At 35.9% G+C, this 13,974-nt stretch overlaps 1 protein-coding gene across 4 annotated transcripts in view; it reads left to right on the forward strand.

Annotated features, from left to right (window-relative positions):
- The window catches only part of RABGAP1 (RAB GTPase activating protein 1), a 178,893-nt gene that overhangs the window by 83,061 nt on the left and 81,858 nt on the right, over positions 1-13,974 (forward strand). For all 4 annotated transcript variants that reach the window (XM_045043519.1, XM_045043520.1, XM_045043521.1 and 1 more), the window contains 2 exons: positions 844-937; positions 4,879-5,029. In XM_045043519.1, coding sequence (XP_044899454.1) covers positions 844-937; positions 4,879-5,029 — 245 coding nt within the window. The remainder of the gene's footprint in view (positions 1-843; positions 938-4,878; positions 5,030-13,974) is intronic.

The raw sequence follows: 13,974 nt of genomic DNA on the forward strand, positions 1-13,974 counted from the left end.
CACCCGCCCCCCCCCCATGATAACTTCTAAAAATTCTTTCACAGGCCTTCTTTATCCGTGTCCTTTTTTTTCACTGTCTTCCTATCTTATAGTCTTTAAATTCTTATTTGAATTTACTTTTCTTAATTACCAGAGTTCAGTTTGAAATGATTCATTTTGATCCTTTTTGATATTTTTGTGCTTTCTGTTATAAATTAATGTATGTCAGTGTAGAAAATTTAGTCATAAGAACATAGGGGGAAGAGGGAAGTAAACCATAACTCCGTTACTCAGAGACAGTAATTGTTAATGTCTTAGCATAATTTATTCCAGACTATTTTGATCATAACAAAGACTTATCAGCTCTTGATATTTTTACTTTATGTGGCATTTTGCCAGATTATTAATGTAAACACATGTCAGTGTGTAATCACATTGTAAACATCATGTATCATAATTTATTTAGCCGCTCTCTGCTCTACTCCTGTTGGACACTTAGGTGGTTTGTAAATTTTTTTAACTGTTGTAAATAAGACTGGTACATATTTTCATAGATAAAGCTGTTTGCTTTGGAAGAGGAAAAAGAAGATACCATAATTTGAGTTTTACCATTTTATAATTAAATGGCTCTTTTCCTCAGTTGACATAATGTGGACCTCTATGGAAAGCTAAAGAAATAAAGAGATCACAGCAACATTCTACCTAGGACCATTTTCATTTTCTTTGTATTTACATTTATATGCTAAAAGAAATTATGACTTCATCCTCCCAGTAAAATCTTTCAAATTTAACTGTTATGTTTCCATTCATTCTTCTGGCTAGCATAGCCACTTTTGTTATCCTTTTCTGTGTGTTTTATTAAAGATAATGATGAACCCCTCTTGAGTGGATTTGGTGATGTATCCAAAGAATGTGCAGGAAAAATTCTTGAAACATGGGGAGAACTGCTATCAAAATGGTAAGTTAGAATAGTTCTCCTTTTCATCTGTAATTCTCATTTTCTGGGTAGGATATCTTCCCTTAACTACAGTATTCAATTTTGGAACTATTCAATTCTGGAACGTATCATAGAAACCAAAATATGAGGTTTGTATTCTAGAATCTCTGTTTTTAGCCGTTTTAAGGGTAAGTAGTGAATATCTGCAATCAACGTTCAGAATATCAGAAACCTAACAAATTCTCATTGCTGCAGAAAATATTAATCCAGACACGGAATATATGAAAGGAATAAATCAAGAAAGATGGCCTTTTTATTGATGCACTTAGGGACCACTGACAAAGATAATACACAACAATTAAGACAGTACACCTTTATCAGGGAAGTTTGGAGGATGCTTACACAATGCATAGAGCCACAGTAGAGGCCTCAGGTGGGATTTTTCCTTATCTGTGTTATGTACAGCAGAGTGTTTTGAATGTGCTGTATACATTGCTCTAACAATTACTTTTCCTACGAACACTTGTAAGATTCAGGAATTTCTTGTCAAGAGAAATTCTGTGCTCAAGAGATAGCTTGACAACATTGTTAAGCACTATCCTGTAGACTGTCTAAAAAGGACACACTAATTTCAGGTATTTATTAATGAGACCAGAGACACTCTGGTAAGTCAGGTTGGTGAGACATTTATGTAGTTCCTTTTTCCTCTCTGTAGGATGCCAGTATATGCTGGGAAAAAAAAGCTTCAAAAGTGATGTGAGCACTTCTTCTCTAATTTCTGACTTTCTGGTTGTTAGAATTGTCATGTGAGTTCCCCGTGGGCCTGTTACTTTGGGGTCTGATTTTCTCAGAAAATTTAACTGTTGAAGCCTTTCACTCTGTTCTTAGAAAACCATGTTTCGGCATTTAAAAAATCTTCCGTGTCCTTAAGGAATGGGACTACAAATGGGCATCATCTGCTTCTAGCTCTCTCACATCTCTCACAGTGCGAGAGCTTTACACTTCTGGTGAAACGTGCTCCACATTGGGAAATGTCAAATGTGTACAGGAGGAGAATGCAAACCAAAGCATGGTTTGTCTTTACACAAGTGCTTTTAATAAATGAACTCTGCAAAAGCCCCCCTGGGATATAGTTCTCATTTATATTTGATATTCCTTTAGCAGTCAGGAGACAGACCTGCTGATGCTCTCGTCACAATTATATTTTCAGTTCAGTGAATTTGGAGTGTTTGGACTGCTGCTGGCAGGCATTTCATCTGAAGAAAAAGGTTTCTGCTCTAAAATAGAAATGTAATTGAATCTTGACATGGTTACATAACACTGTATTTAAAATCATTTAGATACAGCATTTAGACTCTAGGTTTTATTGGATGAACTCAGCAGCGTTTTATACAGTTGTTTGGAATTTGTTTTGTTAACAAGTTTTGTTTCTTCAGTTTTTGAATTTTTTAAATTACGTCCTTGTCCCATTTCCTCAAATATATTAACTGAGTTTACATTTTTGTTTAGGGCGTTTAAAACTGTTTTTGCTGGTTTGGGTCATATCTTCAGAAATGATAATGCAGTCTTTTTCTTTAATTCATTTCATCACTTTTTTCCATCATAGGAAACATGGCGATATTGTGGAGTTTTAGAGCCTAGTAGACCTGGCTTCAAATCCAACCTCTTTTACTTCCAAGCTGTATGGTCTTGGGCAAGTTACTTAACTCTTCTGAGTCTCTTTCTTCATTTACAAAATACACAAGTCTTTCAAATTGCCATTCAGGATTATTGTAAATTAAAAATAATGGATGTTGTACTAGTAGCAATGGTAGTAAGAATTAATAAATTTACCATATGCCAGGCATTGTGCTAAGTTCCATGTTTTATTTCAGTTACAACAACCTTATGAACTAGTATCCAGTTATGCAGATGAGGAAACTGGCTCAGAGATTTAGTCAGCAATTTTAGTTAGTAAATGGCAGACCTAGAATTTTTAACACAGGCAAGTCTGATCCTAAAGCCTGTTTATTTAATTCCACATTAGATTTTAGTGGCAGTATTAGCAGCAGTACATTTCAGCTCTAACTCTCCAAGTTCATTTAAACGTGACTCTTAGTGCAGAAGATAACTAATGTTGGTATAAAATAGTATGTTGAGATAAAGTTAATATGATCAATGACAAAATTATTCTGAAAATAATTTACCAATATAAATTAAGCTAGGGTTAGCAAATAAACCTAGGGTTAGGCTTATTGTTTCTGTAAAGGGCCAGGTCATATATATTTAGGCCATAGATACATATAGGTCATAAATATTAGGCTTTGTGGTGCAGTAATTTCTCTCACGACGACTCAACTCTGCTGTTATAGGGCAAAAGCAGTCATAGATGATACATAAACAAAAAAGGCTGTCTCCACAAAAGTTGATTTATAGAAACAGGCAGTGGGCCACATTTGGTGCACAGACCATAGTGCATCAATCTTTAAATTAAGTAACAACTGCTTTTGTTCTTTCTGCCTCCAACCCTTCAACTTTTATATAATTTTTTTCCCCAAGCAAAGACAAAACTATGTTGAATTGTCTGTAGCTACTACATTAGGGTACTAGCATCACAGACTTAACCATTTTTAAACATACTGTGCCTTATTCTGTAGAATTCTAGGAACGTTTTGAGAAAAATCTGAGTCCTTTTTGTATTTTGAGAGTGGTCATTTTGTATCAGTAACTTACTGTTTAAATTTGATAGTCACAGGAGCCATTTCACATCAGAGTCCTGCTTTACTGACTCAGTGTTGGTAGCTCTCAAATCACAAAGCAGCCATGATATCAGCGCATTCATAGGTCTTAGAGTTTGAGGACTACCTAAGTCATTTAATCAACTTCCCTGAACTTCTTTCTCCATCTGTAAAACTGGAGATACTAGCCACCTACCTCACATGGTGGTTGTGAGAATCGAATAAGATTTCATGCAAACCGCTTTGTAAATTGGTACCAACATTTCAAGATAAGTTTTATTTTCCCCACTTTGTAAATGAGATAAATGAACCTCAAAGACTTTAATAATTTATTTTGATGTTACAATAGTACAATCAAAACTTCCTTATCCATCATAATCATTCAAAAATATTACTTGAAGCAAGGTATCACAAAAGCCGCTGAAAGTTTTATTTTTATATTTAAATATTCATTTTAACTTAGAATACTATTTTAACTTAGAACATATAAATATTTAATTCACTTGTGAATTTTGATGCAGGGCCAAGCCCTTATCTTTGGGTATATGTCCAGTGATTAGAATTTTGCTGTGTTTTTATTATATAAGCCACAACCATAAAGCTATAGTTTCCAGTTTTGATTTTTTTTTAATTCTTTTTTAATGTTTATTAATTTTTGACAGAGAGAGAGAGAGAGAGAGAGAGAGACAGAGCATGAGCGGGGGAGGGGCAGAGAGAGAGAGGGAGACACAGAATCCGAAGGAGGCTCCAGACTCTGAGCTGTGAACACAGAGCCTGATGCGGGGCTCAAACTCATAGACCACGAGATCATGACCAGAGCCGAAGTTGGACGCTCAACCGACTGAGCCACCCAGGCGCCCCTTGATTTTTATTAAAAAAAATTTTTTTTAAGTACAGCAGTAATTTAAAGATACTTACAAAACAATCTAGCTGCACAATTCTTTCCTCCACCCAATCTTTTACAGTTATCATGGCCACATCTAATTCAATACTTTTTTTCTTTATTAGTATGTTACCTTTATTAAGTCTTTAAAAACCTTTTAGTTTAGTTTTCATAAAAATAATACTCTTTAGGGGCTCCTGGCTGGTTCAGATGGTGGAATGCACAACTCTTGATCTTGGGGTTGTGAGTTTGAGCCCCACGTTGGGTGTAGAAAGTACTTAAAAACAAGATCTTAAAAAAGAAAAAAAAAACACTCTTTAGAGAATCTTTAATGTGCTTACAGATTATGGCTTTCTTTTTAGGCATCTCAATTTGAGTGTGAGACCAAAGCAGTTGTCGTCCTTAGTAAGAAGTGGTGTTCCTGAAGCTCTGCGAGGAGAAGTCTGGCAACTGCTAGCAGGTTGTCACAACAATGACCACCTGGTAGAAAAATACCGAATTCTCATTACAAAGGTAAGGGGCTGATAATTCAGCCTCAGCATTTAATCCTTTTAGAAATTTGTTATGAAAAGATTATTGTGGCTATTTGATTTCAATTTTATACAACAGCCCAAAAGTTGTTTCTAGTGTTGGCACAAAAAGAAAAGGAAAAAGGTTTTTCTTCCTTGACTGACTTCACCTTGGAGGCAGAGGATGGCCTCTGTTCATTGTGTATCTAAATCCTTTTTGTTCATAATTGCATGTTCAGTCAGATCATTTGTGCCATGCAATATGAAACACTGTTTTTTGTTTAATTGTTTTCACACTTCACAGAAATGTGCTTTTTCTAGGTAAGGCCTAGTTCTAGTTTCTACAATAGGAAGAACATGATTTTTATTCTCTTATACTGGAGTCCCTTTTAGCTCATTCCTCTAAAATGAAGAATTCTCATTTTTTATAGTATTCCCTCTCAAGTTCATGCATTCCTTAAGGTTTTGCAAGCAAAACAACAAAAACTATTCTTGAACAGCATACAAGAATTTAATTTTCTTCAGTATTAAGTGATGCTTCATGCCTTTGTGCCCATCTCATTGGTTTTAATTTTTGTTTTTATTTTCTCACACTCTTGAAGTATTTCTCTTTGGAAAGCAGTTTCTCCATTCCCAAACCTGGGTTATGAATGAATTGCTCAGAACCCTGAATAATACCTAAGAATTTTTTAGTATGACAAAAGGTGGGACTTCTTTTAAAAATATATTAAAACCTTCGATGAATAATATCTCCATAAAACTCTTACTGTAAAAAAATCTTCTGGGGAAGAACAACATTTGAACATGAAATTGGACCTCTTACCAGAAAATGACTTTTATTTGATGACAGTATCCGTGTTCTTCTCATTTTATTTCTAGACAGATGTTTTTTCTTTCAAGAACTAATATTCTGATTTTTTTCCATTGTTGCTGTAACTGTTCAAACAGCATTAATTGAGTGCCTGTCACAACCACAGTGCAGGAGCTAGGAGGTGAAACCTATTGATTGCCGAGTAGTACTCCATTGTATATATATATCACATCTTCTTTATTCATCAGTCGAAGGACATTTGGGCTCTTTCCATACTTTGGCTATTTTTGATAGTGCTCCTGTAAACACTGGGGTGCATGTGCCCCTTCAAAACAGCGTACCTGTATCCCTTGGATAAATACCTAGTAGTGCAGTTGCCGGGTCACAGGGTAGTTCTATTTTTAATTTTTTGAGGAACCTCCGTACTGTTTTCCAGACTGGCTGCACCAGCTTGCATTCCCACCAACAATGCAAAAGAGATCCTCTTTCTCCACATCTTGCCAACATCTGATGTTGCATGAGTTGTTAATGTTAGCCATTCTGACAGGTGTGAGGTGGTATCTCATTGTGCTTTATTTGTATTTTCCTGATGATGAGTGACGTTGAGCATTTTTTCATGTGTCAGTTGGCCATCTGGATGTCTTCTTTGGAGAAGTGTCCATTCATGTCTTTTGTCCGTTTCTTCACTGGATTATTTGTTTTTTTGGGTGTTGAGTTTGATAAGTTCTTTACAGATTTCGGATAGTAACCCTTTATCTGATACATCGTTTGCAAATACCTTCTCCCATTCCATCAGTTGCCTTTTAGTTTTGCTGATTGTTTCCTTCGCTGTGCAGAAGCTTTTTATTTTGATGAGGTCCCGATAGTTCATTTTTGCTTTTGTTTCCCTTGCCTCTGGAGACTTGTTGAGTAAGAAGTTGCTGCAGCCAAGGTCAAAGAGGTTTTTGCCTGCCTTCTCCTCGAGCATTTTGATGGTTTCCTGTCTTACATTGAGCTCTTTCATCCATTTTCAGTTTATTTTTGTGTATGATGTAAGAAAGTGGTCCAGGTTCATTTTTCTGCATGTCCAGTTTTCCTAGCACCACTTGCTGAAGAGACTGTCTTTTTTCCATTGGATATTCTTTCCTGCTTTGTCAAAGATTAGTTGGCCATCCATTTGTGGGTCCATTTCTGGGTTCGCTGTTCTGTTCCATTGATCTGAGTGTCTGTTTCTGTGCCATAGTTTTGATTATTCTTAAACTTCATTTAAATGCAATCATACAGTAATGCAGCTCATACCCGTTTGAGTGGGACTTCTTTTGTTCATATAATTTGGGAGTGTATCAGGAGCCCGTCTTTCTCTTTTTGTTTTCATTTTTTTAATTGCAGAGAGTATTCCATTGTAGAAATAAAGCTCACTTGAAAAAAATCTATTCTGCTATTATAGGTATTTGGTTTTGCTTTGTTCTTTTCCAGTTTTAGCCATTGTGAACAAACCTGCTATGAACATTCTTGCATTTAGCAAATGTTATGGTGTGAATGTTTGTCTCCCTCAAAATTCATGTGGTGAAATTTAATTTCCAAAGTGATGGTATCAGAAGGTAGAGCCTTTGAGGGGCACCTGGGTGGTCCAGTATACTGAGTGTCCGACTCTTGGTTTTGACGTCAGGTTCCACACTAAGCATGGAGACTGCTTGAGATTCTCTCTCTCTCCTTCTGCCCGTCTCTCCCACTCACCTGCGTGTGCGCGCTCGCGCGCGCTCTCTCTCTCTCTCTCTCTCTCTCTCTCTCTCTCTCTCTTTAAAAAAATGTGGGGCACCTGGGTGGCTCAGTCAGTTAGGCATCCGACTTCAGCTCAGGTCATGATCTTGCGGTTTGTGAGTTCAAGCATCCCATGTTGGGCTCTGTGCTGACAGCTCAGAGCCTGGAGCCTGCTTCTGATTCTGTGTCTCCCTCTCTGCCCCTCCCCTACTCGTGCTCTGTCTCTCTCTCAAAAATAAATTAACATTAAAGAAAACTTTTTTTAAATAAAAAATACGGTAAAAAAAATTTTTTAAGATGGAGGTAAAGCTTTTGAGAGGTGATTAGGTCATGAGGACAGAGCTCTCATGATAGCAAATAGTGCCCTTATGAAAGAAGCTCTAGAAAGATCCCTCACCACCTTCCATCATTTGAGGGCACAGCAAGAAGTCACCAGTCTGCAGTGAAGGAGAGGGCCTTCATCAGATCCTGACCATGTTGGCACCCTGATCTTGGATTTCTAGCCTCCAAAACTGTAAGCAATAAGTTTCTGCTGTTTTTAAGCCATCCTGTCTGTGGTATTTTGTTATAGCGGTCCAAATGGACTAAAAAAGCAAAGTTTATATATGTTAATCTATGTATATAGACAATAATATTTACATGTATATATGTGTGTGTATATATATTTATATATTACTAATTTTAGGAGTTTTTAATTTATTCTGGACATGGGTTCTTTGCCAGGTATATGCTTCATGTTCTTAAATTTTGCATGTAATATTACTTTAGAGGTGTTTTGTTTTGCTTCTTCATAGACTAAATTTATGGCAGGAAACAGTGACTAGATTTATAGAATGAAGCCCCCCAAAACATTACCTTGCAAATAGAATTGATGAACATCTTTGTTGTCACCTTGCTTTAATTATCAAGCTTGTCTTATAAGGGGATATATGTAGGGTTTTTCCCATGTGACTTTTATAATCCAGGGACAGGTTACCTTTCAGCAATAGAAAATACATAGGTATGTGTGTATTTTGAAGGTGTTTCTTATTTCTAAAAATTTTTTTAATGTTTATTTATTTATTTTGAGAAAGAGAGAGAGAAAGAGAGCGCGCGTGTGCAAGCAGGAGAAGGGCAGAGAGAAAGGGAGACAGAATCCCAAGCAGGCTCCATACTGTCAGCACAGAGCCCGACACGGGGCTCTAACCCATGAACCATGAGATCATGACCTGAGCTGAAACCAAGAGTTGGACGCCTAAACGACTGAGCCACCCAGGCGCCCCAAGGTGTTTCTTATTTCTAAAAGCAGTGGAGTTTGAGGGCACTCTTCTCCCTTTTTTTTTTTTTAAGTTTTTTATTTTTTAGGTTTTAAGTTTTTTTAAAGTGAGAACTTCAGATTTTTTTTTTCATCTCAAGAAGGGAAAAATAGTAGTAGTAGCTGCCCTTTTTGAGCACCTATGTCACATGCTGAATTAAACACTTTATAACCATTATGTCGTAAATCCAAAGAAAATCCCTGTGAAGTGGTAATTACTATTTCCATTTTAGAAATGAAGAAACAGAGGTTCAGTGAAGCTTGGTAATTTGCTTATAATCATTCACATAGTAAATGATAGAGGCAGAATTTGAACTCAGAGATGACTCTAAAGCTGGTTCTTTTCCATTCTCCCTACTTGTCTATCCTTGAACTTAAAATTTTTTTATACAGCCATGTATGTACTTACACAGAATTTCCTGTAGACACATGAACACATTTGTTTTTATGTGTAGTTTTTTATTCAGTTACTCTTCTATTGGTAGGCATTTACTTTGCTTCCAGATTTTAGCCTCTAAATGATGTTTTACTAAACATACTTAAACACGTTCTAAATCTCTTCTTTTTATGGAAGAGTCTCAGGAGTGTGATTGCTGGATCAAAGGGTGACATGTTTTTTTAAGTGATTATTTAATTTTTATATTTAATTTACTTATGTCCAGCTTGATTTTCGAAAAGGCTGTTGAAGTTTATAGTTCACCAGCGGTGTAGCAAAGTACCTGTTAACCCATATCCCAAACAGTATTAGTTATCAGTAACTATTTAATTTTCTGCTGTCAGTGGATGTAAGTGATACCAGCATATCTTTAGTTTGCAGATCTCTGACTACTGGTAAATGTAAGCAATTTAGTCTTCTGTGAATTACCTCTTCATCTTTTTTAAACATATATTCTCAAAACCAGAGATGGAAGAAGATCACTTAGATAAGATAAAAATTATCAGGGTGCAAGTGTGACTCAGTTGATTAAGCCTCTGACTCTTGGTTTCTGCTGAAGTCATGGTCAGCTCATGGGATCAAGCACAGAACCTGCTTGGGATTCTCTTTCTCTCCCTGTCTCTCTCTCTGTCCTTCCCCAGCTTGTGCTCACTCTCTCTCAAAATAAATAAATAAACTTAAAAAAAAATCATTTACCCAAAAAAACTCTGTACTCTATTATGTTTATTAATCCTTTATCTTCTTTATAAATATCTCTCTAAAACTTTAATTCTTTATTGACTTTACTGATGGTTTCATGCCTTACAAAACATTTTCAATTTTTATGTAGAAAAGTGTGTCTTGGTTAAGGTCTCTCCCACCTCTGAGTCTGTAAATGCAATTTCTGAGATTTTCTTGCAAGATTTTTATTGTATATGTTATATATTTATATCTTTAATCCATCTGGAATTTATTTTTGTACATGGCATATGATAGCGGCCCAGTTTTACTTTCTCCCAGATGGATAACCAATTGTGCTACTCCCATTTTCCTGCTGGATAGAACTGCCATCTTTGTTAGATCTTAAATTCTCATATATACTGGGATTGAGTTCTAGATTTTTCTGCTTATTGATCAGTTTGTGTGTCCCTATACCAATACTGTTTTGGTTTAAGAGGCTTTGAGTTACCTTTTTTCAAATCTTTCTTCACTGTTTCTTATTCCGTATTTTTTTCTTATCTATTCTTTCATATATTTAATCTTCCATATAATTCTTAAAATCATTTTCTCCAGTCTTACCACCAGTGCCTCCCTGTAAGGTTATATAAGGATTCTAATTTGAATTTTATTTATTTTACATATTAATTTAGGCTATAAGTTACATTGTGATAGTGTCTTTATATCTAAGAGATGGTATGTCTTACCACTTGTTTAGGTCTTATTTTATGTCTGTTAAAGGCTTTAGAGTTGCCTTCATATATATGTCTTGTGCCTTTTTTGTTAAATTTATTCCTAAGAATTATCCTAGAGCATTCTTGCTGTTGCAAATGGAGTATTTTTTTTTTCCTTCTGATTTCTATTTCAAGGACCTAATTGCTACAATAGAGAATAGACATTGGTTTTTTTTAATTCTCTATCCATCTGCCTCTTGATATTTTTATTAGTTCCCCTAATTGGATTCTAGCATCTTTTGAGATTTTCAGGTATGCAGTAATATCAGCAGCAAAAACAGTTGCTTTTTTTCACTGTTCATGCAGACTGTTTGGTTTTCTTTGTATGTTAGAAACATCAAGACAGTGTTAAATGATGATGATGATAACTAGCATCCTTATCTAGTTCCTGATTTTACTTAAGGTGGTTTTAGTTTTTTTTTTATTTTTTGGAAAGCATACTGTTCATTTCTTTGGTAAGTCTTAATTTTTATTTTTTTCACTTAAATTTTTTTTGTTTATTTTTAAGAGAGAGAGTGCAAGCAGGGGAGGAGTAGAGAGAGGGGGAGACACAGAATTTGAAGCAGACTCCAGGCTCTGAGTTATTAGCATAGAGCCCAACATAGGGCTCAAACTCACACGAACCATGAGATCATGACCTGAGCTAAAGTTGGACGTTTAACCAACTGAGCCACCCAGGTGCCCCTATTTTTTATTTTAAAAAGTTCTTTAATGTTTATTTTTTGAGAGAAAGTGAGGAGGGGAGGGGCAGAGAGAGGAGGAGACAAAGAATCTGAAGTAGGCTCCATGCTGTCAGCACAAAGCCCAACACCGGGCTCAAACCCATGAACTGTGAAACGATGAACTGAGCCCAAGTTGGATGCTCAACTGACTGAGCTACCCAGGCGCTCCTGTAGGTTTTATTGTATTTAAGTGATTTTCTTCCATCTCTGGCTTTGAGATTTTATTAGGAATGTCTACTAAATTTTATTAAGAAGTGTTTTTCTTTTTCTTTTTTAGCATTTAATGTGATTTTTACAGATTTGTAGTGGAATAGATATATAATCTATCAACATTATGATAGACTTCTTGATACTGAACTATCCTTGGCTTCATGGAATAAATTTCTGCAGACCAAATACTCTTAGATTCTTTGTTTTCTATTCGTTCTGGCCTTTGACCAAAGGCTTCTCAATCTTGATCTCTAGATAGAACTTGTCAGACACATTGGGGAGGAACCTTAATAGGTAATCCATAGGGACTCCCATGGCGCTTTTTTGTAAATTCTCAAGTTGTAAGACTGAGCTGTTTGGGTCTGGTGAATCAAACTGCAATTGACAATGGAGGGAAAAGGAGACACTTTCTGGTCTCCAACTTCCAGAATCCACTTGTGGCCCTTCTTTCTTTTGATTATTTTTAACCTTTTATGCTATTGACTCTCTATTTATTTATTTATTTATTTATTTAGTTTGCTTAGTAGCAGAAATTTATGTCAAAATTGCTTCCTTATGTTTCTCATTCCTTTTATAACCACTCAGTCTTGTGTTTTCTGAAACCTGTTTGCTTTATTTTCTCTAGTGGTTTTATTGATAAACTTTTGTTATAAGAATCTTTTGCTATGAATTTCGAGTTTGTATCCAAAATCTAAATTAATAAAAAGTCCATGTAACCATTCTTTACATTTTTAATTGTTTGTCCAAGGGAGGTCCTAGAGGCCCAGCCACATTTTACCAGTCTGGAAATTTAATTTAAATGTCTAATTAAAATTCCATTATTATGCAGATTGTTTTGGTTTTAATTGAAAATATCTTTGGTAGACTTGGCAGTAGTGAAAGATTCAATAATATATACCTTAGAACCTAGAATGAAAAGGAAGTCAATTTAGCAAAAAGAGCACTGGCCTTGGAGTTAGGAAGCCTGAGTACTATTCCAGCTCTGCCACTAGCTTATATGAACTCAAATGAGTTCTTGACTTGTGACCATTTACTTCCTCTTCTCTTAAATAAGTTTGCTAAAGTAAATGGTTGATTTTCCTTTTAGCTTGAACATGCTGGAAAATTAGATATATAGCATGTTTGAATCCTGCCTCCCAAAATAGCCCATGATTCTGTTTCACAGCCGAGTACTCCTGCTGTCTGCTTCTATAGGAAAATAGGTTTTGAGTAGACTTTTAAAACTATATTGTGTGCTCCCACATAGCAGTTGCTGTAGTAGGTCTGCTATAGACTGAATGTATCCCCCTAAATTTCATGTGTTGAACTCATAGCCCCTACAATGTAATGGTATTTGGAGGTGGGCCTTTGGGAGATAACTAGGTCAAAAGAGAGCAGCTCTCATGAATGAGATTAGTATCGTTATCAAAATGACCCCAGTTAGCTCCCTTGCCCCTTCTGCCTTATAAGGACATAGTGAAGATGACCGTGGATCCTGATGGGATGCCAAATCTGCCAACACCTTGATTTTGAACTTCCTAGTCTCCAGAACTGTGCTAAATTTCTGTTGTTTATAAGTTATTCAGTCTGGTATTTTTGCTATAGCAACCTGAATGGACTAAGATACATGTTCTTCAAATTGGTATTTATGAAAATAATTTCAGGTCTCTATATCCTATCTCTGTAATATCATGTCTCCTGTAGTGAGTTTCTGTAAGTCATATCTGCCCAGGGAGTTCTAAAGGTTTCCTGAATTATAAGACTGGAAACATAATAGGCTTGATCATATTAAAATACCTGATTTTTGATAATTTTTGATCTACATATAGGCAATTTCATATGCATCGACCTAATAAATAGGTGAATTAAACTGTTACCATACTAGGGCTTTACTTGAAAGATCTTCATTCAGAATTGCCTGTTGTCTTATTAGGCATTTGTTGTTTAGTCAGCCATAAATACCTTTGAAAGCCTGCTTGATGTCAGCCTTGTGCTAGGCTTCATGGATATGCCAAGAATAAAATATACCTGCTCCCTGTTTGGGAAAGACTATGGTTTAATGAGGGAAACAAACAATTAACTAACCAATTACAGTAAAGTTGTATGAGAGTTACAGAAGAGAAAATACATATTGTTGTGTGGCACATGACAAGGACTTCTCTTCTAAGAATTTGAAAAGGTCTCTTGGTCAGAAATTACCAAAGAAGGGGATTGTTGGGCTGGGATAGGGTGTTTCGTGGCATGTGTGATGTTAAAAATCAGTGGGAAACCATGTGCCCAGGGGTGTGAGAGAGCTTGGCAATTTCATAGAGTGTGAAAGGAAATAA

The sequence above is a fragment of the Felis catus genome, chromosome D4 (assembly GCF_018350175.1).
Source record: "Felis catus isolate Fca126 chromosome D4, F.catus_Fca126_mat1.0, whole genome shotgun sequence".
Taxonomy (NCBI): Eukaryota; Metazoa; Chordata; class Mammalia; order Carnivora; family Felidae; genus Felis; species Felis catus.